Genomic DNA, 26791 nt, shown 5'->3' on the forward strand with positions numbered 1-26791 from the left:
GGCCGAAGTAGCCGACTTCCGATTGCGCGCCGCTGCTCCGCCAGAGGGAGCCGCGCGGCTGCGCCGGGAGGTGAGAGCTTGGGGGAAGGGCACCCTAAGGTCGGGATCCAGTCTGCGCTCGGCGCTCCCTGGGAGCAGGTGATTGGCAGCTGCTCTGCGTGGTCTCTCTCGAGGAGGCGGGACTTCCGCAGAAAGCTTGATTGGGCCTGTCGGTGACCGCAACCGCGTGGAGGCGCAAGAAAGGCTGGGACCGGAGAGGGTGGGGTCCGCGGACTGTTGGCTGCCAGGCTGGAAATCCGCCCCGGGCCCTAGAGGTTGCGGGAGAGACCTGTGGACGGGGTGAACCTGTCTGCAGGTCCGGGGATGGAACGGCACAGCTTAGGGTGGGCCTCGCCCCGCAGCGAGAGGGTTGAAGTTTGGGCCTGGATGCCGGCCCTGGGGAAGCCAAGGCTGGGGCAACATCGCGCCTGTAGTGTCTTCACTGACTGACTTTTCCTTTACCCAGGTTCCCACATCAGGGCTGGAAGGAGCCCACGAGTTACCCAGAGATCTGTGGGAACTGCCCCGTGACTGTTGGAGAAGATGCCGTACCTTGGCTCGGAGGATGTGGTGAAGGAGCTGAAGAAGGCTCTGTGTAACCCTCACATACAGGCTGATAGGCTGCGCTATCGGAATGTCATCCAGCGCGTGATTAGGTATCACCTAACGCCCCACCTCCCCCCTGGCCACCCCCATCAGGGCTCTCTACCCCTGGCCGCTCGGAAAGAGTAAATGAACTTTCTTACATGGCAGTCGTATGATTTGGTCTTGCTGCTTCTCCGGAATGCCATCTAAGTCTCCCTTGTGGGACATATTTTACTTCTTTGACTCGGCTGGGTGTTGTCATCCATTTCTTGGACTTGTACAGCTGGCTTCGGATACCTAGTACAGACCTCCTCTTTTATTTTTCCGCCCACACATCCTACTGCCTGCTTGTGATTTTAACCTGGATATGTCTTCAAAGACATGCAAAAATAGCACTTACATCCCTCCTGGCTCCCCAAACCTGCTCTTCTGCTTGTTATTCATGCTGATGAATGTCACCAGCCAGCTGACCAAGCGGTGTCGGTCTTGACACCTGATCTTCACTACTTGAGTCAGATGGTGTGGATTCATGGTTCTAAATATCCATCCCCCCCTCCACTTGTTAAAATTGGCACTCTGTTGTTCTAGTTTCCTTTATAAAAGCAGTTGCCTTGGCTTAGTAGTAGGTCACCTTGGCACCTCATTTCATTCAGAATGGTTTTGCAGCATACGAGTTTGACAGTGACCTGTGGGTCACAAACTTTGGTATGCACAAAGTCCCTTGGGGATGCTTTTTAGGAAAATATAAAATTTCCACCCAATCCAGTAACTCTCATTTCAGTACAGTGGGATAGAACCCAGGAATCTGCCTTTGAAACAGGTAAACTCTCTAATTCATGTAGGAGATCATAGTTCGAGAAACAGCGATCTACAGAATAAAGTCCAAATTTCTTATCATAGCGCCCAGGAAACACCCAACTACCTGCAGACTCTCAAAAGAATGTTCCATTCTTGCTTATGTCTACGTGCCTCAAAGTGTGTCTCATTACCTATCTACTACACTTTCCTGGAGCTTCTGCTCATTCAGCTCAAGTAAATTACTTCCTCTGTGGAAACATTTTACAGCTTCTTGGCAGTGTTAGATATGATTCCCACTGCATCTTTTCTGTTACTTCTGTTAATAATACTATAATAGCTATCATTCTGTAATTAGTGGTGTTCTTGTCTGGCTCCTTGGTAGACTTTGAGTTCCTAGATATCTGAGACCGTGCCTTCTTCAAGATTATGTCCCCAGAGGACCTGCTGGGAACTCTACCCCGTATTCTATGATAATCTACATGGGAAAAGAATCTGAAAAAGAATGGATATGTGTACATGTATAACTGAATCACTTTGTTGTATAGCAGAAATTGTCACAACATTGTGAATCAACTATACTTCAATAAAACTTTTAAAAATTGAAAGAAAAGAAAAAACATATCCCTGGAATGTAAAACCTGAATGTCACTGAAATGTACTAGGAGTTTAGTAAATGTTTGTTGAATGAATAGAAGAACGTTTACTACAGGTCTATGGTATGAAGTATTGTGTGATATGATAGACTTCCTCCAAGAGATCACAATCTAGTTGGGTATCCAGGATAGGTATAAGTAAAACGTTGTCTGTTGTAGGCTGGGGATTATATATTTTACTTTTTCCTGCTATGCCTTTTGGTTTCAGGCACATGACTCAGGGCTTGGACATGTCTGGTGTTTTCATGGAAATGGTGAAGGCCAGTGCCACTGTAGATATTGTTCAGAAGAAGTTGGTTTATCTGTACATGTGTACCTATGCCCCCCTGAAACCAGATCTGGCTCTCCTGGCCATCAATACCCTGTGCAAAGACTGTTCGGACCCCAACCCAATGGTGCGAGGGCTGGCGCTACGGAGCATGTGTAGCCTCAGGTGAGCACCCCTTTCCCTACCTGTATCTTGGGCTGATGAGTTCACGTGGGCATCAGGCAGAGTTTTTTTCTTTTTAGGGCTGCACCTGCAGCACATGGAAGGTCCTAGGCAAGGGGTCAAATTGGAGCTGTAGCCGCTTGCTGGCCTACGGCACAGCCACAGCAATGCCAGATCCTTAACCTACTGAGTGAAGCCAGGGATTAAACCTGCATCCTCATGGATACTAGTTGGGTTCATTACCACTGAGCCACAGTAGGGATTCCCAGGGAAGGTTTTCAATGATGACTATTTACTTGAACTCCTTAATACTGAGGAAAACACTGTTGTAACTTGAACTCATGTTTTCAGCCATTACCTTGGTTTAAAAAGCTATGTTTATGATTTCATTAAGGGATTTTTTTTTCTTTTTTCTTTTCTTTTCTTTTCTTTTTTTTTTGCCACACCTATGGCATGTGGAGGTTCTCAGGCTAGGGATTAAATCTGAGCTGCAGCTTCAGCCTATGCCATAGCTGCAGCAACGCCAGATCTTTAACCCACTGTGCCAGGCTGGGGATCAAACCTGCATCTCAGCAGCAATCTGAGCTGCTGCAGAGACAATGCCGGATCCTTTAACCTACTGCTTCACAGTGAGAACTCGTGTGTGTATGTGTGTGTGCGTACATGTAGGTGTGTGTGTATACATATATGTGTACATTTTCAACCTTCCCGTGCGGCATTATTCCACGTGGAAAAACCAAGTGAGAGTTTTTAAATTTGACAGGATCTTTCTCCAGTTTGCTGGAGAAGAATCTGACTGATGCATATTCAAACATATACATGTGATGATCTTTGTACAACTGTAAATATAATAAAATTCATTGAGTTTAAATAATGAATAATTAAAAAACCCATACACTGAATCCTCTCTTAAGTAATAGGAGCTAAATTATGTCAAAACTAGTACTTCAGGGAGTTCCTGTCGTGGCGCAGTGGTTAACAAATCCGACTAGGAACCATGAGGTTGCAGGTTCAGTCCCTGCCCTTGCTCAGTGGGTTAAGGATCCGGCGTTGCCGTGAGCTGTGGTGTAGGTTGCAGACTCGGCTCAGATCCCGTGTTGCTGTGGCTCTGGTGTAGGCCGGCAGCTGCAGCTTGATTAGACCCCTAGCCTGGGAACTTCCATATGCCTCGGGAATGGCCCAAGAAATAGCAAAAAGACAAGAAAAAAAAAAAAAAACCAACAAAAAAACTAGTACTTCAGGATCTGGCTGACTCTGGGATGTGTTGCTTAGGATGCCTGGCGTGCAGGAATATATCCAACAGCCTATTCTCAATGGTCTGCGGGATAAGGCTTCATATGTCAGAAGAGTCGCAGTGCTTGGTTGTGCCAAGATGCATAATCTTCAAGGAGACTCTGAAGTGGGTACGTTTCAGTGTAATCCATCATGATCAATATCTGTTTATATTTCTATTTTATGTTTGACTTTGTAAAAGATTGTGTTGCTTTGGTAGATGGTATTGTGGCTGCACTTCTGTATATTTCTTTGTAGTAGGATACAGGGCTGTTTTCTGAGATTAGATTAGATAAGTCCTTTCTTTGGGTCCCGGGTGAGATCCTCTGCATCAGCTACATAGAACAGCCTGGAAATGGCAATGTTTTGGCCTTGTAGTTTGTTACTGCCTTTGCTATTTTTGTAGCAGAGAAGTTCTGCTTTGTCTACCAGGAACCATTACTCTGGCTCTATCCCTGTGATTCTGGAGCTTTTCGTTGTTCTTTTTTTTTTGGTCTTTTGTCTTTTTAGGGCCTCATTCATGGTATATGGAAGGTCCCAGGCTAGGGATTGAATCAGAGCTGTAGCTGCTGGCCTACACCACAGCCACAGCAACACAGGATCCAAGCTACCTCTGTGACCTACACCACAGAACACAGCAATGCCACATCCTTAACCCACTGAGCAAGGCCAGGAATGGAACCTGTGTCCTCATGGATGCCAGTCAGATTCGTTTCCACTGAGCCACGATGGGAATTCCAGGTCTTTGTTCTCTTTTATAGATGGTGCCCTAGTAAATGAATTATATAGTTTGCTGCGTGACCAGGATCCAATTGTGGTTGTGAACTGCCTGAGGTCTCTCGAGGAAATCCTGAAGCAGGAAGGAGGTGTTGTCATCAATAAGCCCATCGCCCACCATCTCTTAAATCGGTTTGGATGTCCCTGTGCTCTTTTTGTCATGATCAGATTTGCATATTAGTGGGATCTTTTCGATGTGTTAATTTGAGGAGAGGTCTTGAATCTGGATCTGTGCTACAGTGATCATATCTTTGACCTTAGACAACTGCGCATTTGGGGATTTAAAGCCTTATTTTTTTGTAAACTTTAAGTGATAAATAAACAGAGTAATTCAATTATGCCACAACCTATCTTCAAGAATTCTCCCCTCGTTTTGATGGAACAGATGACTAGTAGCATGGCAGTAGCATGGAGGAGGTCCTAATTTTGTTGCTGCAATAGCACTTTTGTTTTCTTTTTTGGATAGAATGCCAAAACTGGACCAGTGGGGCCAGGCCGAAGTATTGAACTTTTTGCTTCGCTACCAGCCCCGCAGTGAGGAGGAGCTGTTTGACATTCTCAATCTGTTGGACAGTTTTCTCAAGAGCAGCAGTCCAGGTGTGGTGATGGGAGCCACCAAACTCTTTCTGATCTTGGCAAAAAAATTCCCCCATGTGCAAACTGACGTGCTCGTGCAAGTCAAGGGACCTCTGCTGGCTGCCTGTTCTTCAGAGAGCCGTGAGCTCTGCTTCGCTGCCCTCTGTCACGTGCGCCAGATCCTGCACAGTTTGCCGGGTCACTTTAGCAGCCACTACAAAAAGTTTTTCTGCTCCTACTCGGAGCCCCACTACATCAAGCTGCAGAAGGTGGAGGTGCTATGTGAGCTGGTGAATGACGAGAACGTGCAGCAGGTGCTGGAGGAGCTCCGGGGGTACTGCACTGACGTGTCTGCTGACTTTGCGCAGGCTGCCATCCTTGCCATAGGTAGGTGTCTGCTGCTTTTCCTTTTTGAGAGCCTAGACCAACCAGCCAGAAACCACAGAGACCAAAAGGGAATGAATCTTGCTTCAGAGACCAAGTACCTTGCACCAAAGAATTGCAAACCAGGTGGGGGTGGAAGGATTTTTTGGTCAACACTGGTATTCCATGTCTTCTGAGATATAGACTATGGGTGACTCAAACTGTAGCACAATTTATATTGCCTCTTGTTGTCTGTTATCCAAAATACTTTACTATTTGTTCTGTTACTACAGTCTTGTGGGGCAGTCAAGAAAAGTACATAAGTGTTATTAACTTCATTTTAAACATGCAGAAACCCAGGAGTTCCCTGGTGACTCAGCAGGTTAAGGATCCAACGTTGTCACTGCTGTGGCTTGGGTCACTGCTATGGTGCAGTTTCGATCCCTGGCCCAGAACTCCCACATGCTGCAGGTGCAGCCAAAAAAAAGAAAAACTTGAAGAAACTCAGCTACTGTAGGGTTCTTAAGTTGCCCAAAGGTCATATAGTTCTTGAACTGAGATTGGAACCCAGCTTTCCTGACCTAAAGTCCTGTGTTAATTCAGCAGTCATTTATTGAGCGTCTATTCTGGGCTACGTTTTGTACTGTGTAAACCAAATAGAATAAAACCTAAGACTTACAGACCTTTTCATGCTACCATGTCTGGAATGTAAAAGGCTAGAGAAAATCACAAAATGCAAGCAGCCAGGGAGCTAAGTTTTGGAGGGTTTCAAGTGGAGGCGGAGAAGAAACCCTCACATGTAGAATAAAGTGTGGTTATTTTTAGGGGCAGAGGAGGGAACAAAGGAGCATAGAAATTCTTGCAGTTAGGAGCCAGCTGCCAGGTGTCCCCAGCAGGGATATTCCTGTGCAGGTGTGTTACAGTAAACCGGCTGCTGCATAAATAGCTCTGTTACTAGAAGTTTTCAACCTTGTTCAATGGGAAATTCTCTTTTACCAAAGTTCCCTTTATGGCAACTCTAGATCCTTATTTCATCAAGCAAGCAGTGATTTTTTTTTTCTTTTTTTTTAAGGTATTTCTGGCTCTGCATGTCTTTGGCTGGTGGGAAATTATTTTAGAATGAGGTGGTAGTACTTGACCTAACACTTTTTTCTGCTTTCCCTTCCTCTGTAGGTGGCATTGCCAGGACCTACACTGATCAATGTGTGCAGATTTTAACAGAGCTGCTGGGGCTTCGGCAGGAGCACATTACCACAGGTAACAGATACCTTTCTAGGATTTTTTTTTTTTCTTTTTGAGGGGGCCATACCCTAAGCACATGGAGGTTCCCAGGCTAGGGGTCTAATTGGAGCTACAGCTGCTGGCCTACACCACAGCCCACAGCAATGCCAGATCCTTAACCCACTGAGCAAGGCCAGGGATCCAACCTGCGTCCTCATGGATGCTAGTCAGATTCATTAACCACTGAGCCACGATGGGAACTCCCGGATTTTTTTTTTTTTTTTTAATTGCTCGGCCTATAGTAGTTACACAAAACATATTTGTTGTTGAATAACAGAGGTTTCAGCGTTTCTTTGCATCATCAGAGGAACATATAGATCTAACAGGGTAGAGAGTCTCAGGTTGCCATGAGTCTACAGGCTCTTCTGTAGATGGGAAGGGTGCTAGGATGACCGCGTATGTCATTTCCCCACCTTTACCCCTCTTTTTGCTTTATGGCAGCATACTGTAGGCAGTGGTTTCCAGGGCTGGGCCAAGGGTGAGGCAAGCAAAGTGCCTAGAATGCAAACATTTAAAGAGGCACCCACTCTTAGCTTTGTGCAAGTGCCAACTCTGTGTGTCTCCTTAAATTTTACACCCTGGCACCTCGCTTGTAGCCCTAGCCCTGGCAGCTCCATCTATATTGTCTTCAGAGTCTCATTCGACAACAGCACTCCCCACATCTGTTTACGTCTTTCTGGTTTGCCTAGTGCCTTTGCATACATGGATTCATTTATCCTCATGGCGATTGGATAAGAGCCACATTCATTTAAGACATCGCTGTCCATGTCAGACATTTCTCTGGTAACCACTGATGACCCCTCCGACACCCGTTTTACAGACAGTCACCCAGCAATCTAGTCTGAATATGTGACTTTTCCTGCACAGAGGCACTAATCCTGTGCTCTTGTATCCTGAGCTGTGTTGTAGTGGTGGTACAAACTTTCCGAGACCTGGTCTGGCTGTGCCCTCAGTGTACGGAAGCTGTGTGTCAGGCCCTGCCCGGCTGTGAAGAAAACATTCAAGACAGCGAGGTGACTGTAATTCTCCTTTACTTCTCGGTGGAGGGGGAGTGCTCGGGACCCTGCTCTGTGAGATAGAATAATTGCTTTTTCTACCCAGTATCTAAAGTGGAAATTCTTAAAATTGATTGCCACCTTGGATTCTCTTTTGGTGTAGATGGGATATCCATTATTTATCTATGCATTTATCTATGGTTTTATTACGTGTGTGTGTGTATACTTTTTTTTTTTTTTTTTTTTTTTGCTTTTTAGGGCCATACACGCAGCATACAGAAGTTCCCAGGCTAGGGTTCTACACCAGAGCCACAGCAACGAGGGATCCAAGCCTTGTCTGCGACCCATACCACAGTTAATGGCAATGCCAGTTCCTTAACCCACCGAGAGAGGCCAGGTATCGAACCTGAGTCCTCATGGATACTAGTCACTGCTGAGACACTCCAGTTTTATTACAAATGTTTTGACACCATTTTTCTTGTGAACAGATCTGCGTCAGAAATTTAGACATATGGTGTTTTTAGCTGGCGTGAAAATGAGAATCATTTGGCGTTCCCGTCATGGCTCCAAGGTTAATGAACCCGACGAGTATCTATCAGGACACTGGTTTGATCCCTGGCCTTGCTTAGTGTGTTAAGGATCCAGTGTTTCCATGAGCTGTGATGTAGGTCGCAGATGTGTCTCGAATCCTGAGTTGCTGTGGCTGTGGCATAGGCTGGCAGCTACAGTTCCAATTTGACCCCTAGCCTGGGAACCTCCATATGCTGAGAGCGTGGCCCTAAAGAAGACAAAATAAATAAATACAGGAAAGAAAATTAGAATAATTTGTGGAATTTTTATAAATATTTGGGCTTAACCCCAGGTCTGCTCAAATGATCAGGTATGATAGCCCTAGATGCATGTGGTTTTTTGTTTGTTTGTTTGTTTTTTTGCTTTTTAGGGCCACACCCATGGCATATGAAAGTTCTCAGGCTAGAGGTCGAATTAGAGCTAAAGCTGCCAGCCTATACCTCAGCCACAGATACATCAGATCTGAGCCATGTCTGCGACCCACACCGCAGCTCACGGCAATGCCAGATCCTTAACCCACTGAGGGAGGCCAGGGATCGAACCCGCAACCTCATGGTTCCTAGTCAGATTCGTTTCTGCTGCACCATGGTGGGAACTCTGACACATATAGTTTCAAGAAGCTTTGCAGGTAACTCTGCTGTTAATCACCACTTTAATGGAGTAACTTGGGGAAATCTTCCAGTAGCTTCCACTGAAACATTAAACTCCAAGTTGGATTAGAGACCCCAAAACTGAGGACGCCTTATTGTGTAAGCAGCACAGGCTATGAGAGTCCAGATTCTCCTTTTGTGTAGTAGAATTTTATTCCTGTTTGTTGTAGAGACTGTAGTGGGAGGAGGGGAATCAATAAATGCCAGTTGAAGTGAATAAAATGTTGCACCTTTTCTGCTGACACTGGGGAAAAGCAACTGCCTACTCTCACCTGTGTTTGGAGCAGCCAAATGTTGAGCACCTGTTTTTACCCCTGTACTCCCTAGGGGAAGCAGGCGCTTATTTGGCTGCTCGGCGTCCATGGGGAAAGAATCCCCAATGCTCCTTATGTGTTGGAAGACTTTGTAGAGAACGTGAAATCGGAGGCGTTCCCAGCTGTCAAGATGGAGCTGCTCACTGCTCTGCTGCGCCTTTTCCTCTCACGGCCCGCCGAGTGCCAGGACATGCTGGGGCGTTTGTTATATTATTGCATAGGTAAGCTCTTCGGAAGGAAATAGTACTTGCCATGACCAGTCATAAAGGTTCTCACAGCTTTCACTGTTCAGTGAGCTGTGTCTGGGACCCCAGAAGGAAATGTCAGCATCTTCTAGGGATTCCTCCATCCTTCACTTTCTTTTTTTTTCTGCTACTTTGGTTGGCCCAGGGGTAGATAGAGGGCTTTTATTTTTATTTTTATTTATTTATTTATTTATTTTGTCTTTTTGCCTTTTCTAGGGCCGCTCCCAAGGCATATGGAGGTTTCCAGGCTAGGGGTCGAATTGGAGCTGTAGCCGCTGGCCTATGCCACAGCCACAGCCACAGGGGATCTGAGCCGCGTCTGCGACCTACATCATAGCCCACGGCAATGCCGGATCCTTAACCCACTGAGCAAGGGCAGGGATCGAACCTGAAACCTAATGGTTCCTAGTCGGATTCGTTAACCACTGAACTACAACGGGAACTCCAAGGGCCTTTATTTTTAATTAACTTAGTCTGTTGTCTCACCTCAGAGGAAGAGAAGGACATGGCAGTACGGGACCGAGGTCTCTTCTATTATCGTCTCCTCTTATCTGGCATTGATGAAGTGAAGCGGATCCTATGTAGCCCTAAGTCTGACCCTTCTCTCGGACTCTTGGAGGATCAGGCAGAAAGACCTGTGAACAGCTGGGCCTCAGACTTCAACACACTGGTGCCAGTATATGGCAAAGCCCGCTGGGCAACCATCTCTAAATGCCACGGGGTAGAACGTCATGGCCCAGAGCTTCCTAACGCCACATCCTTTGCTACAGCAGGTAAAAACAGTCCTTACTTTCTATCTTGTCATTAAAAATCTTTATCTTTTGTAATGACTGATAGAGAGTGGGGTACCTAGCTAAACCTCAGATTGTTCTCGGAATCTGAAGTCTTTGTGAACAAGAAAGAAGTTGGCCATTGGCTTTATGCCATTTCTCCAAAGATAGAAGACACGTGGAGTACTTTTGGAAATCTAGATTAAAAAATGTTGGAGTTCCCCAGTGCCCTAGCGGGTTAAGGCTCTGGCTAGGTCACTGCTGTGACGCAGGTTTAATCCCTGGCCTGGGAACCTCCGCATGCCGCAGACGTGGCCAAAACAAAACAAAACAAATGTGGTTCCCCCAGGTTAAGAGCATGTCTTACACGAGCCGTCTGACTCTTTTAGGACCCCTGATTCCGGAAGAGAACAAGGAGAGCGGGCAAGAACTCCCTGATTCCGGAGCCCTCACGCTAGTCCCCAATCACCAGCTCACTGCCGAGTGTTTTGAGAAAACATGGCTGAGCCTCCAGGTTGCCCATCAGCAGGTGCTCCCGTGGCAGGGCGTGGTCCATCCCGACACCCTCCAGATGGCCCTGCAAGTCGTGAACATCCAGACCATCGCCATGAGCAGGGCTGGGGCGCAGCCGTGGAAAGCCTACCTCAGTGCTCGGGATGACCGAGGCTGTCTGTTCCTCACAGAGCTGCTGTGGGAGCCTGAGACCTTGCAGATCTCTGTGAAACAAAACGAGCCGAGGACGGAGGCACTGAACAGTTTTGTTTCTGTGTTAGCAACTGTGATTGGCACGATTGGAGACTTAAAATCCTAACAGCTTCTTCCCTGTCCTGATGAAATGAGTAGCTGTCAGAGTTCCTTGGTTTTTCTTGTTATAGCTGCTTGTAAGTCCAGGTAATATCAAAAACGCCAAGGCGAGTGGGAATCTGGGGAGTAGGATTCTTAGGTTTTTGTCCAAAGGCCGTTGACCTATTCTCATAGCTGTTGGCGGGTGGCTCCATTTTTCCAGGTGATGTTGTAAAGGTTAAGGTTGTTGGTAAGGGGGTGGGAACATCCCACACTGAGGGATGTGTGGAAGATTCCTAAGAGGGATGGAAAAAAAGAATTTGGATTCTTTCCTAATCAGTTCAGGGGACAGTTTTACTAATTAAAGAGACCTGGAAACTGATGGAGTTGTTATTTGCAGAGGCTGTCTTTCTTTCCGGGATTATTGCCGTAATCCGTACTGTTCTCATATTTCTAATCATGCTTCATAGGCCAGAGTTCAGAGTCCTTGGCTGGCATGTAAAGAACCTCTTGGTGCCATGTCTCAGCACTCTCCAAGACACCCTCTGTTTTGGCAAGAGCAAACCACTTGCGGTTCCCTCAATACACGAGGCTCTCTCTTGCCTCTGCACTCTGGCACCTGCTTTTGTTTCTTGCCTGGAACATTTCCTCACCCTCACATCCTCTTTAACTAACACCTAGTCTGTCTCTCGGTGTTCAGCTCAGGCGCAGGCTCTTTCTGGGACCCTCACTGCCTTCATGAGGGTCTGGTTCAGGCTGTGAAAGCGGTCAGCACAGATGTCTAGCCGTCCTATTGTGATTGTTGTTTGTTTGTTTTGTTTGTTTTGTCACTCTCACTTTTAATTTTATTTATTCCTGGCCATGTTTTATACATTGAGACAACTTCTGGCAAAAACAGATGTAATAAAATGATGGCAAAGTGTAAATAACCAGAGAATTCGGCATAGGAAAAATAAAAATATCTGTTAAGACCAGCTGGGTTAGGGCATTTCCCATTGTGGCTCAGCAGAAACAAATCCGACTAGTATCCATGAGAATTCAATCCCTCGTCGCGCTCAGTGGGTTAAGGATCTGGCGTTGCTGTGAGCTGCGCTAAGGTTCCCATAGGTGGCTTGGATCCCGAGTCGCCGTAGCTGTGGTGTAGGCTGGCAGCTGTAGCTCTGATTGGACCCCTAGCCTGGCAACTTCCATATGCCACGGGTGTGACCCTCAAAACAAAAAACAAAAAACAAAAAACAAACAAACAAAAAAAAAAGACCAGCTGAGTTTGGGATTGGAAAGTATACAAAATGTTCAGGCCAAAAGGGCCTGCATAGTTGGTACAGTTTAGCCTCAGATTTAGCTCTGTAAGTGATTTGGCATTCAGAATAAAGAGAAATACATAGTTGGCATCACAGAGGAAGAAACACTTCAATTCTAATTTCTTTTTTTTTTTTTTTTTTTTGTCTTTTTGCTATTTCTTTGGGCCGCTCCCGCGGCATATGGAGGTTCCCAGGCTAGGGGTCTCATCGGAGCTGTACCACTGGCCTACGCCAGAGCCACAGCAACGCGGGATCCAAGCCACGTCTGCAAACCTACACCACAGCTCACGGCAACGCCAGATCATTAACCCACTGAGCAAGGGCAGGGACCGAACCCGCAACCTCATGGTTCCTAGTCGGATTTGTTAACCACTGCGCCATGACGGGAACTCCCTCAATTCTAATTTCTAAGAGAAATTCACACGTAGTTTCGCATAGATGGCACTGAGGGATGTGTGGAAGATTCCTAAGAGTGATGGAAAAAAAGAATATATATATATATGTATATATATATGAATATGTGTGTGTGTGTGTGTGTATATATATGGCTGAGTTACTTTGCTCTACAGCAGAAATTGGCACAACATTGTAAGTGAACTATACTGTAATTTAAAAATAGATATGTAAAAGAAGATTCCCGTAGGGAGTTAGTAAAGGGTTTCCCAGGGCTTTCTTATGGTGTTCTTTAACGTAGGCAGAGAGCATAACTAATATGGAGCTTAGTGAGGGCATTTTTTCAAGGACTAAAGATAATAGGATCTAAATATCACCCAGCTTAATTCAAGAACTTCTACCAAGATACATAGGTGGACTGCATATCCCTCAAAGAGTGCTTCACCCATCATTTCTCCCGACTAGGGTTTTTTTTTTAAAGGTCTTTTTGTCTTTTTAGGGCTGTACTCTCGGCATGTGGAAGTTCCCAGGCTAGGGGTCCAATCGGAGCTGCAGCTGCCAGCCAATACCCCAGCCACAGCAACGCAGGATCCGAGCCACATCTGTGACCTACACCACAGCTCATGGCAACACCAGATCCTTAACCCACTGAGTGAGGCCAGGGATCAAACCCTCATCCTCATGGATGCTAGTCAGATTCGCTAACCACTGAGCCATGACGGGAACTCCCCAACTAGGCTTTTAAGAGGTGTAAATAACAGACAGTACTGAATTTTCTGGCAAGGGCCTGGGTTTTGTGATTGTCCACTGGACAGTTTCTAAGGACAGTGATTATCTTTCCTTCTATCGCTGTAGTGCCTACCACATAGTAATCTCTCAATATGCAGTGCTGAATGATTGGCTGTATGTAAGTAATTAGATTCTGATGATGTTTTGGGATTGGTGTTTGAATTGTGTTTTGCTGTAGCGTGTCGACTATACAAAAGATGATAGATGGATTTCTGTTTAGACTAGGGTTTCTCAAAAGTGGTACTATTGACATTTGGGGCTAGCTAATTCCTTGCTTGGGAGGTTTTCCTGTGCACTGTAGGATAATTATTAGCAGTACCCTGCTCTATATCATGAGATGCCAATGGAACCCCCAGTTGTGACAACTAAAAATGTCATCAGACATTGCCAAAGGTACCATGGGGGGTAAAGTTGCCCCCATTTGAGAAAGACTGATCTAGACCATGGATCCCCAGGGACTGGAAGTAGGGCGATCAGAACAGCTTCAGAATTGCTTTCCATATTTTGACTTGTTCAGTTAAACTGTGAATGTTTAATTAGGTACTAAAAGAAATGAAAGTGTTAAGTGCTGCCAATTTAAAGTGTTACAAGGGGAGCTTCCACTGTAGCGGCAGCGTCTTGGGAGCACTGGGACTGGGATTTGATTCCCAGCCCAGCACAGTGAGTTAAGGATCTGGCATTGCTGCAGCTTTAGCTTAGTTTAAGGTTAAGGCTCGAATCTGATCCCTGGCCTGGGAGCTCCACCTGCTGCTGGGCAGCCAAGAAATAAAGAAAAGAAAAAAAAAGTGTTACAGGGAACAGGATTTAAGTGGTAGAAATTGAATAAATTGATTAACTTTTTAAAAATTAAAGACTATAATTGAAATGCTGACCTAGGGAGTTCAAGTCGTGGCACAGCGGAAACAATCTGATTAGGAACCATGAGGTTGCAGTTTCCATCCCTGGCCTCGCTCAGTGGATTGAGGATCCGGCATTGCTGTGAGCTGTAGTGTAGGTCACAGACGTGGCTCAGATCTGATGTGGCTGTGGTGTGAGGTAGGCCGGCAGCTGTATCTCCAATTCAACCCCTAGCCTGGGATCCTCCATGTGCCATAGGTGTGGTACTAAAAAGAAAAAAAAAAGCTGACCTAAGGAAAATTAGGTATGGCTCAGCAGTCGGATGTTACTAGAGTGATCCCAACTATTGGAACTTTTAGACAATTAAGTCCCATTTTAGCTGCTTTTCTGTAATGTAAGGGGCAGAGCAAAGTATGAAACTGTTGCTTTTGAGAAGTGTAATTTTAAAATGATCTCAATGAAGAACTGATTTCTTTTAACTATAAAAATGACTAAGGCTTATAAAATACCATGAAGGTATACCATGAAATTAATTATTTAATATTCCTTCTTTCTAGGAGCTCTCTCTAGCTTCTGCAAATGTATGGTTTAGTGATATAAGTAGACGCTTATCTGTAAAATCCGTAAGAATAGTTGATGCTGTGCTTTTAGAAAAATGGCTTTCTAATATCTGTCTTAGTAAGTGATATGTAACATGTAATGAATGTCCACCAATGACAGTGGTGCTTTGGAACATTGCAGAAGCAATCATTTTCATAGTTCCTGACGATAATTTTACTGCTGTGGACCAGTGACTGTTTGATGCCTCCATTCCCTCTTTTTTTTTTTTTTATTTTGGCCTCTTAGGGCCGCACCTGTGGCATATGGAGGTTCTCAGCCTCGGGGTCCAGTCGGAGCTACAGTTGCCAGCCAACATCACAGCCACAGCAATAAAGGATCCTTAATCCACTGAGTGAGACCAGGGATCAAACCCAGAACCTCATGGTTCCTCTTCAGATTCATTTCCTCTGTGCCATGACAGGAACTCCCTCTTCCTCTTTTTTGAATGTCCTTTTCTCACATACTGGGTATTTAGGAGGCAAAAAACTTATTTTCCTAGTTGCAGGTCTTCACATTGATTCTCGTTCACATTCAGACTGGGTGCACATGACAAGATCTTGGATTTTGAGCCAGTGATATAAAAAGATAAGGCTTCGGGAAAGGGATAGAAATTGTTATGGCCAGAGCAGCAAGAGAAGCAAATGATAGTGATAAAAAATGCCAGCCTCATTTTTCAGTGGTGAAATCAGGATACAATATTTGCACTGCAAGAATAAAGGATACGTGGACTAAGGGGGAAGGGAATTGATGGCTGGGAGACTGATCCATTGCAGATTCAGAGAGAAATAAAAGGAGGAGAAAATTTTATCCCACATTGCTCAAGGAAGTTATACTCTCTTTTCTATGGTCTTACAACCTTGATTATACTAGATAATGCAAAGAATAGATAAGATAGGGAGTTCCTGTCATGGCTCAGCAATTAGCAACCTGACATCCATGAGGATGTGAGTTGGATCCCTGGCCTAGCTCAGTGGGTCAAGGATCTGGTGTTGCTGTGAGCTGTGGTGTAAGTCGCAGACAGGGCTGGGATCCTGAATTGCTATGGCTGTGGCTGTGGCAAAGGCTGGCAGCTGTAGCTCCAATTGGACCCCTAGCCTGGGAACCTCAATGTAGAGTGCAGCCCTAAAAGGCAAAAAGACAAAAAAAAAAAAAAAGATAAGATAAGATAATGCAAAGATTAAATTCCCATAAGCATATCAATAAACCTTTGTGGGAAAAGGTTTATTATTTATGGTAAGACACACTTGGTTTTAAGTTTCTCTTCTGCCACTTACCTTGAGCAAGCTACTTAACACCATTTGGAGAGTATCTTATAAGCTTTTTTTGTTTTGTATATTATTTTGGAAGTATGTTGTAAATGCATTTATAGGAATCCTTAAATTGTCAATAGCCAGCTCCAGTGTGAAAGGAGGTTGGCCTCAGAGATAAGGGATCTTCTGACAAAAGTCTGAAGGCTACTTAGCAGAAACTGAAGTTTTGAAGTTCCTGTCATAGCTCAGTGGTTAGTGAATCCGAATAGGAACCATGAGGTTGCAGGTTCGATCCCTGGCCTTGCCCAGTGGGTTAAGGATCTGGCGTTGCCGTGAACTGTGGTGTAGCTTACAGATGCAGCTTGGATCTCGCGTTGCTGTGGCTCTGGCATAGGCCAGTAGCTATGGCTCCAATTTGACCCCTAGCCTGGGAACCTCCATATGCCGTGGGAGCAGCTCAAGAAATGACAAAAAGCCAAAAAAGAAAAGAAACTGAAGTTTTAGCCCTAATGATAAATAATGACACACAAAAAAAGGCCTTTAGTGGAGTTCCCATTCTGGCACAGCGGAAACAAATCCACCTAGGAACCATGAGGTGCACAGCGGAAACAAATCTAACTAGGAACCATGAGGTTGCCAGTTCGATCCCTGGCCTTGCTCGGTGGGTTAAGGATCCAGGGTTGCCATGAACTGTGGTGTTAAGTTGCCGACATGGTTCAGATCCCACGTTGCTGTTGCTGTTGTTGCAGCTGTAGCTCCGATTAGACCCCTAGCCTGGGAACTTCCATATTCCGCACCTGCAGCCCTAAAAAACAAAAAGGAAAAAAGAAAATATCCTGGAAGGGCTGATATGTTTGAATGCTGCTCCTCAGATGCTAACCCAAAATCTAGGTGTAGCTAATTAAGAAGGCAACTGCTAAGGCTAAGTGTCCAATCCTGAGAATCTGTAAAACAAGGATGGAGTTCAACCCTGTTAGGAAAATCTCAGTTAATCCCATTAGAGAATAAATCCCAGATCCCTTTCCTCCTGGTCATTAGGCCTTGGGCTAAAAGGAGTGTCTTAGATACTGCTGGGTCATTCCACAAAACCTTATCTTATTTAATCCTCATTATTTCCCTATGAAATATTCTGTGTTATCTCCATTTACAACTCCTCAAAATGCCCAAAATTTTTATTCACCTTCTCATCTTGTACATATCCTCTTCCCTCCACCTGGAGTGGTCTTATTCCTACTCTTTGCCTCATGAAGCCCTACTTGTCCTAGAGCTCATCTCAGATGTTACTGCTCCGGGGAAGCCTTTCTTATTATACACTTTGTCATAATTCACTGTACCTCAATAAACACAAGAAATTATGTGATTAGTCACTTCATGTATCATTCATGCTGAAGTGTGAACTCCATGAGGATGGGAATTATAATCTATGTCACTTTTCCAGGTTATTTATAGTGCCCAGTATGTGTAGTTCCTTAGACAAGGGCACTCAGTAAATACTCAGTGTGTGGTTATGGCAAATGAATGCCAGTCAGGAGTCGAATGCTTGTGTAATATAACTTCAAACATTTCCTTTAGATTACACCATTCCCAGAACCCAACAGGAAGTTTCTTAGTGAAATTACCCAAGAGGCCCTTCCTCAACTCTATTTCAGTTCTAGGTTGGCTATCTAACTTTTAAGGTTATTCATTAACCTTAGGTCTGGCTTGGGCGTGGCTCTGAGATAAAGAGCTGAAAGGCTTCAGCAAAACCTCCCCACTTAAGTGTGGGTGAGCTCTTCAGAGAAGGCCCACATTTCTGAGCAACTCTTTGGAAGACAGGTGTAGGATGGGCTCCATGTCCCATTAAGAAGCTTTGCAAGAGGTAGACACATCTGGTTTACCAGTGTTTTGGACTTGCTGCTGAGCTGAAAACTGCTTTGTTTTGTGGAAAAGGAAAACTCGGCTGCAAACATCGAAAATGAAACCCCCCCGAACTTTTGAGGAGCAAACGGAATGTATTGTGGATTCTCTCCTCACAGACTTCTTAGGCCCCTCTTGCCAGGTTGCTAACCGGAGCCTACGTGGTGTAGATGAAACAGATTCAGGTAAGGCTTTTGGCCTGAGGTGGTAAATGCTAGTCAATTAGAGAAACTGAATATGCTTTCTTAAGTTTTCTGGGGATTTAAAAAAATTGTTTAGGGCTGTGCTGGTGACACATGGAGGTTCCCAGGCTAGGGGTTGAATTGGAGCTGAAGCCGCTGGCCTACACCACAGCCACAGCAACTCGGGATCTGAGCTGCGTCTACAACCTACACCACAGCTCACGGCAACTGGGGATCCTTAACCACTGAGCGAGGCTCGGGATCAAAACTGCCACCTCATGGATGCCAGTCAGATTCATTTCCACTGAGCCACAACAGGAACTCCATTTTCTTAAGTTTTTTAAGTTTTAAAAGGTAAACTCTAAGCTTTTAGCAATGTCTGAAGGGAAAGTAATTCTCATTGAAGGGAGATTTTCTGTCTGTTGGTATTGATGGAATATTGAAGATTTTCTTAAGAGGGAACAATGCCAAAATTGTTTAGAAGTCCAATGCCCAGATTCCTAGAACTTGCCATCCCTTCAAGCACTGTGACAAATGTTTTCCTTCTGTTTTAGGAGAAGCTTGCTCTTTTGATGTGGCCATCATTGCTGGTCGCCTTCGGATGTTGGGTGACAAGTTCAATGGAGAATTGGAAGCTTCTGCCAAAAGCATCATTGCAGAAACCATTCAGGGACAGGTCAGATTTCCACTACCTTCTATTGTTTGCTGCTTTTTAAATTTCAAGCATTATTCCTATATGAATGTGACTAGAAATGTTCTAGGAAAGATTTGGGGGGTTAACGCATTCAAGGAAAGGCAGCAGGAATTCTTCAGTTGCCAGTTCTGTAGGAGTAAAGGCCTAGGTGATATTGAGGTGGAGAGTTGTTTTTGTTTGTTTGTTTGTTTGTCTTTTTGCCATTTCTTGGGCTGCTCCTACAGCATATAGAGGTTCCCAGGCTAGGGGTCGAATTGGAGCTGTAGCCACTGGCCTATGCCAGAGCCACAGCAAAGAGAGATCTGAGCCGCATCTGCAACCCACACCACAGCCCACGGCAACGCCGGATCCTCAACCCACTGAGCAAGGCTAGGGATCAAACCTGCAACGTCATGTCTCCCAGTCGAATTCGTTAACCACTGAGCCACAACGGGAACTCCGAGGTGGAGAGTTTGTAGCATAGGCTGATGAACCTCAGATTATTTCGTATTTTTCATCAGAGCTGTGCTTAATGGCATAGAACATATATTTAGCACTTTATTCTTTTTTGGTCTTTTTAGGGCCACACCCGTGGCATACGGAAGTTTCCAGTCTAGGGGTCAAATCAGAGCTGTAGCTGCCAGCCTATACCACAACCACAGCAACGCTGGATCCTTAACCCACTGGGTGAGGCAGCTAGGGATCAAACCCAAATTCTCATGGATGTTAGTTACCGCTAAGCCTCAATGAGAACTCCCTAGCACTTTATTCTTGGTAAAACATTTTATTCTTTTATGCACCTGTTTTAATATTTATTTTGCTGGTAGTGGTTGTCTTTTTTTCCTCAAGGTCCAGCAATAACATTATATACAGGAAGAATAGGAAGTTGACAAGTCTGATGAAATTAAGGATAAATATTTACAGCAGTTCACTAGGGTGTATCTGGCTTTTCTTCAGAGTCCTGGTTCCTGGACTCTGTATTGGGTATAAATATTGATAGACAATGCTCTAGAAGATGTTGCTGATTAATATCAATCATGACAGCTCAGGAGTTCCCATTGTGGCTCAGCAGGTTAAGAACCCAACTAGTATCTATGAAGATGCAGATTCAGTCATTGGCCTCGCTCAGTGGGTTAAGGATCTGGCATTGCTGTGAGCTGTGGTGTAGGTCACAGATGAGGCTCAGATCTGGCGTTACTGTAGCTGTGGCATAGGCAGGCAGCTGCAGCTCCATTTTGTTTTTTTTTGTTTTGTTTTGTTTTGTTATTTATTTATTTGTTTATTTATTTATTTATTATTTTTTATTTTTTTGTCTTTTTCTTTTTTTTTTTTTTTTTTTTTTTTTTTGCTATTTCTTTGGGCCACTTCCGTGGCATGTGGAGGTTCCCAGGCTAGGGGTCTAATCGGAGCTGTAGCCACCGGCCTACGCCAGAGCCACAGCAACGCAGGATCCGAGCCGCGTCTGCAACCTACACCACAGCTCACGGCAACGCCGGATCGTCAACCCACTGAGCAAGGGCAGGGACCGAACCCGCAACCTCATGGTTCCTAGTCGGATTCGTTAACCACTGCGCCACGACGGGAACTCCTGCAGCTCCATTTTGACCCCTCGCCTGGGAACTTCCATATGAGGCCCTAAAAAGAAAAAAAAAAATGACAGCTCATATTAACTTATCACTTACCATGTACCAGTCAGTATTCTAAATGCTTTACACTTATTATCTCATTTAATCCTTACACCCCTCTATGAGGTATTAGAGAAGCTATTATCCAAAATAAAAATAAAAATAAGGAAAAAAAAGAAGCTATTATCCTTAGCACGACCTCTTCTCGTTTGCATATAACACCGTGTGAGCAAACATCTATCCTGTTTTGTTCAAAGCTGTATTCACACAACCTAGAACAAAACTTGATATACAGGAGGCCCGCAATAAGTATTTTGACCCAATAAGTGTTTTGACCCACTGATTGAGGACAGGGATCGAACCCGCAACCTCATGGTTCCTAGTCAAATTCGTTAACCACTGAGCCACGATGGAAGCTCCTGGGCCAGTTATTTTTAGACTGTCCATTTGGGTTTGTTTGATGTTTCCTCTTGAAGAGATACAAGAGATGTCCCTTTGGTAGGAATATGTTGCCAAGTCCATCTCACTGCATCCCATCAAGTGGCACAGATTTCCCTTTGTGGGACTGGTGGAATTTTAATCACTTAAGATGGTATCTGCAAGGCTTCTTCACTGTCAAGTTAATCCTTTCCCCTTACTTAGTGTTTGTAGGGAGGTACTCTGAAGCCATTAGATGTCCCTTATCTCCATTTGAATCTCTTCATTGATTTACTTTTTTACCAGCATGGACTCATGAATTCCTACTTCATTTAGTGGGTTGCAATTTGTTCCTATTGTTGTTTATTTGTTTTTGTTTGTGTTTTGCTTTTTAGGGTCACACCTGTGGCAAATGGAAGTTCCTAGGCTAGGGGTTGAATTGGAGCTGCAGCTGCCAGCCCACACCACAGCCATAGCAACGCCAGATCCGAGCCTTGTCTGCAACCTATGCCACAGTTCACAGCAATGCTGGATCCCCAACCCACTGAGCAAGGCCAGGGATCAAACCCGCATCCTCAAGGATACAATTTGGATTCGTTTCCTCTGTGCCACAATGGGAACTCCATCGTTATTCATTTGTATGCTCAAATTGCCCTATCTCTGCCAGCAGGAGTCCTCGCAATCTGGGCAGTGTTTTTTTTGCATGTCACTATCATTCTCTGAGTACTTTAATTCCTTCCTTCCTTCCTTCCTTCCTTCCTTCTTTCTTTCTTTCTTTCTTTCTTTCTTTCTTTCTTTCTTTCTTTCTTTCTTTCTTTCTCTTTCCTTCCTTCTTTCCTTCCTTCCTTCCTTCCTTCCTTCTTTCTTTCTTTCTTTCTTTCTTCCTTCATTCCTTGCTTGCTTACTGCACCTGCACCATTTGGAAGTTCCAGGGCCAGGGATCGAATTTGCACCACATTAGCAATCTGAGCCACAGCAGTGACAATGCCAGATCCTCAACCCACTGCACTGCCAGGGAGCTCCACTTCCTTAATTTCTGACAGAAATCTTGAATTTTCCAAACCTCAGCCTGAAATTAGCCATTCCCTAAGGAGCTCTGGTTCCTTTTTTTTTTTTTTTTTTTTGGTCTTTTCTAGGGCCGCACTTGTGGCATATGGAGGTTCCCAGGCCAGGGGTCTAATCAGAGCTGTAGTTGCTGGCCTACATCACAGCCACAGCAATGCCAGATGTGAGCCGCGTCTGCGACCTACACCACAGCTCACGCCAACGCCAGATCCTTAACCCACTGAGCGAGGCCAGGGATCGAACCCGCAACCTCATGGTTCCCAGTCGGATTCGTTAACCACTGAGCCACGACGGGAACGCCTCTGGTTTCTTTTAATGCAGAACAATATTTAGAAACCAGAATCTAGTACTTTCCACATGATGCCCTTCCAGCTCATTTGGGTTGACACCCTGCTCTGACCACCACGGGCCCCCCTAGACTACACTACGGTGGATTTTGCTTGGCCTCACCTAATGGCTTTTGGACCAAAATGTTGGGAAAGGAAAGAAGAAAAGGTAAGCTGTTTTATCACTTTAGAGTTTCCCAGACTTTGGTCATTCAAGCCATACCTTCGCACTTTGACCACCTACACTGTCATATACTTACTCTTTTGAATCCTTTTGTTTTTCTTTTAATCATTTCATCCATCCTGAGCAATAATATCTGAAATCATGGGTTTGATGGGCTACTTATGTTTTCTTCTAATACCCATTATAATAAATTTTTTATTTGTTTTATCTTTTTTGTCTTTGCAGGGCCGCACTTGTGGCATATGGAGGTTCCCAGGCCAGGGGTCCAAACAGAGCTGTTGCTGCCGGCCTACACCAGAGCCAGAGCAAGGCCAGATCTGACCTACACTGCAGCTCACGGCAACACCAGATCCTTAACCCACTGAGCGAGGCCAGGGATCAAACCCGCAACCTCATGGTTCCTAGTCGGATTCTTTTCCACTATGCCATGACAGGAACTCCCTACAATAAATTTAAAATATTAAAACAAGGAAAGTTTATCTGTCTGCTCCTTAAGATGCCCTCAGATGCAACAAACGTACACCTGCCACTCTTTGAGAGATACATGCATTACCGGACTCCTACCCCTACAGGCTCCTGTCTTTTTTTAATCATACTCTGCTAATATATTCTGTGTTTTTCCCCAGGCAGAAGCTGTATTTCAGGACATAGTAAAGTCTCTCAGCAAGGCCTGGTGCGCTCAGGATTCTAACTTGGCTTACGAGAGAGCCCTTCTGGGAGTGTCAGTCAAGCTTCTTGAATATGTGGCCCACTTGGCTCCTGATGTAGCAAGACAGGTGGCCATGCCCATGAGAAATATGATCAATGGGAACAGTGCCATCCGAGAGTACATCCAGGGCCAGGGAGGTTGGGTAAGTATTTTGGGACCCCTGGCTTTGCTAGACATTTGCACTGTTTCTGGGTCTCCCAGTTGCAATTCTTTCTGTCAAGTGGAAACCACACAGGAAAACAGGCCTTCCAACTTTGCTGAAAATGCCAGGATTTTTCAAAGGGGAGCAGTCGGAAGCTCAGCCAGCAAGTCCTAGACCCCAGTGTCAGGCTGTCTAAAATGTTGACTGCCAACTCTGTCAAGTGACTTTCCACTTCCTGCCATGATCATCTGTGAATTATATTGATGGTGGGGTTCTAATCTCAGTCTGACTTCACTCTGCTCCCTAGTAAATTTCTGGATCTTCTTTCCCTAACATCGTTGGATGTGTGTTGAGGAAATTCAGAATCATCTTACCGTCATCTAACAAAGAACCATCAGTGACATCTGCTGTGGTGATGATGATAGGAGGCATTCTAGGCCCAGGTTTTAGTGATCATAGGACCATTTGCCCCTGTAGAGCTCTCCCCTTCGTCTCAGGATCGGAAGCCTTACAAAGGGCTGCATTCCCTGGAGGTATCTGCAGGTCATTCTGATTTCTTTAGGGAGGTCCTGATGGCCATCCCTTTAACCGTAGGTTGTTCGTTGTCCTTCCTAGGAAAATCTGGAGAGCTGAAGAAGAGGAGGAGCTGTTTCCTGGACTTCTTCTCTGACTGATCGGGTGATTGATTTCCAGCAGTTAAAACAGAGAAACAACGAAATCGAACACCACTTTCTCTTGGACAGAATTAAACTTAGCCAAATAATCTATTTTCTGCTGATCGTTAAGTTAGGAGCAGCTCCCAGAAGTCTACAGAGATTTCATACTTTCTGTTTTTTAGGTGATTTTTTTTCCCCCTGCATCTGTGGCATGTTTAAGTTCCAGGTCATGGGTCAAACGCACACCACAGCAGTGACCCAAGCTGCTCCCGTGACCATGCTGGATCCTTAACTCACCGAGCCACAAGGGAACTCCCATGATTTTATGTGAGTTTTAATGAAGTTTTGTTGAAGCAAAGACTTCCAGGTGCAAAGTGGTAACTTGTTAGTAGTGGAATTCCAGGCAACAGGACAGGCCTTTGCTGGAGGTGTTGCAGGGGGAAGGGAGCACATGGTAAACCAGCCCTTCAGACTTAGCCCTTTCCTTTGGTAAGGCTTGTCACTAATTTTGCAGTCTAAAGGATCTCAGGGAGATCTTCGGTTGGAAAATCTTGTTATTTTAAGTTGAGGATTTTCTTTTAAATTCATAACCTAAATTTCGTGTTAATTTCATCTGAGCCAAATTATTTTATGTATTTTCAAGGTTGGAAGCAAAAAAATAGGTTCATCTGCCTTTCTACTAAAGGCCAAAGAGAAGTAGGATAGGTACTGCATTTTTATTGCCTCAGGATGCGGGCAGTGCTGGCCCATTTCTAGGACTGTGGGGCCATCCCAGTGTAGATGAAGCCAGCTATATACCACAGAGTTTTTCAAAGTGTGGGTCACATACCACTTGTGGACCTTCTACATTGCTGATTTCCAGGCCCCTTCTATAGGGATTCTGATTCTGTAGTTGTGGGCTGGGGCCTAGGATCCTACGTATTAAATCTGATCCACAGCTGATTTTGATGTACGTATGAAATTTGAGTACCATCACTTGATCAGAGGTTGGAAAATTACAGTCCAAATCAGCCCACTGCTTTTTTTTTTTTTCCTGTAAAGAACATTTGATTGGAATGCAGCCACACTCACTTGTCTACATATTACCTATGGCTGTTTTAGCATTGCAGCGGCAGAGATGAGTAGTCATGGCAGACACCATACAGCCTGTCCTGTAAAGCTTAAAATATGTGCTATCTGGCTCTTTAAGTTTACAGACCCCTGCTCTAAAGCTAAATGAACATTTCTCCCCGAGTAATTTAAACTCTGTTGCAATCCCGATAATTCCTGCCAAACAGAATTGTATGTTACTCAGCTCTTTTTTTCAGAATTTAATCTGCATGTTTGTTAGTTCTCGCATAGTCCACACTTTCTCTAGGACCTTTGGCAAATCAGAGAGCTCTGTGACTCCTGAGTATTTGACGGTGGGCATACATTTCCCCGGCCCTGCCGCAAGTGATTGGAAGTAAAGCATGTGGTTTCTGTGGTCTGTGTATCCCATAATAGTTCTTAATAATTTCATAGACTAGTAGGCTGTCATCAAGTAGAGGCTCCTTCATCTCTAAGCCCCCAAACCAGACAACGTACCTCAACATCAAGAAGAAAACATTGCTCTATCTGTTTTTTAAGAGAGGTGTTAATGGCTTCGGCTAAAGTGCAGCAAAGCTAACCACATCCCCTCCCTTCAGCCACCCCGCCACTTGGCTCCCCTAGATGCACAGAAATAAAGATGTAGTTCTGCTAATACATTTTGACTTTTTCAAGTTATGCTATTTCCTCTATCCTTAGATAAATCACAATAGGTTATAATCCAGAAATGAGATTTCATGTTTCCCTTTAGTAGAAATTAGCTTTTTTGGGGGCTACCAATTTAAGACACTTGATGTACTCCTTTGTGTCCTTACATTACCATAAACTCAACCTGGTGAGTTTTGTGGTATTTGACCTCTTAGGTGGAATCACTATTTTCACTTTGACTGATGCTGTTCTATTCATGAAAATAAGATTCTTCGGTCTACGCATTTGAGCAAGTGCAAATGTTCTACAAGTGCAATAGAACAAGTGCACACCTCAGCAAGTGCAATGTAAATTGGACAATGTAGAGACAGAGCAGATTGGCGGTTACCGGGGCGGGGGTTGGGGGGCGGGGTGGGGACATAAGTGAAGGTGGTCAAAAGGTACAAACTTCCTATGAGCTGAGAAGTCCTGGGGCTCTACCCTACAGCATGGTGACTAGACTTAACAGTACTGTAATGTGTATTTGAAAGGTGCTAAGAGAGTTGATTTTTAAAGTTCTCCTCGCACACCCAAACTGTAGCTACGTGAGGTGATGGATATGCTAATTTATAGTAATCATTTTGATATATATATATATGCCAAATCTTTATGTTGTATGCCTTAAAACTTATACAAAGTTATATGCCAATTATATTGCAATAAAGCTAGAAAAAGATTGAACGATAAATGTTAGAGGCCAGCAGCCTCCTCTTTTCTTTTCCCTGTTAGCCGTACTTTTTTATCCTATATTGCCTGCAAAATGTCAGAATGTGAATGTGAATCAAGTTCCAAGTATATTGTCGTATTTTTTTTTTTTTTCATCTTTTTGCCTTTTCTAGGGTCTCTCCCACGGCATACGGAGGTTCCCAGGCTAGGGGTCCAATCGGAGC

General features: G+C 44.7%; 2 protein-coding genes across 6 annotated transcripts; both read left to right on the forward strand.

Moving 5' to 3' along the window:
• On the forward strand, positions 118 to 11738 carry AP4B1 (adaptor related protein complex 4 beta 1 subunit). Of its 5 annotated transcripts, none has more exons than XM_021090715.1 (11): positions 118 to 259; positions 506 to 695; positions 2284 to 2508; positions 3778 to 3908; positions 4539 to 4686; positions 5021 to 5517; positions 6667 to 6750; positions 7684 to 7787; positions 9317 to 9524; positions 10040 to 10321; positions 10708 to 11738. In XM_021090715.1, the coding sequence occupies exons 2-11, from the start codon at positions 583 to 585 to the stop codon at positions 11127 to 11129; spliced, it is 2214 nt and encodes a 737-aa protein (XP_020946374.1). In that variant the 5' UTR covers positions 118 to 259; positions 506 to 582; the 3' UTR covers positions 11130 to 11738. The 5 variants fall into 5 exon arrangements, with proteins under 5 accessions (XP_020946374.1, XP_013843590.1, XP_013843587.1 ...); XM_013988136.2 differs by having other exon boundaries at positions 169 to 355; XM_013988133.2 differs by having other exon boundaries at positions 208 to 383; positions 7642 to 7787.
• On the forward strand, positions 17041 to 26589 carry BCL2L15 (BCL2 like 15). Its single transcript, XM_003125839.4, has 4 exons — positions 17041 to 18352; positions 18904 to 19025; positions 23266 to 23490; positions 24106 to 26589. The coding sequence occupies exons 1-4, from the start codon at positions 18226 to 18228 to the stop codon at positions 24121 to 24123; spliced, it is 492 nt and encodes a 163-aa protein (XP_003125887.2). The 5' UTR covers positions 17041 to 18225; the 3' UTR covers positions 24124 to 26589.

This window comes from Sus scrofa, chromosome 4 (genome assembly GCF_000003025.6).
Source record: "Sus scrofa isolate TJ Tabasco breed Duroc chromosome 4, Sscrofa11.1, whole genome shotgun sequence".
In the NCBI taxonomy this organism is placed as follows: Eukaryota; Metazoa; Chordata; class Mammalia; order Artiodactyla; family Suidae; genus Sus; species Sus scrofa.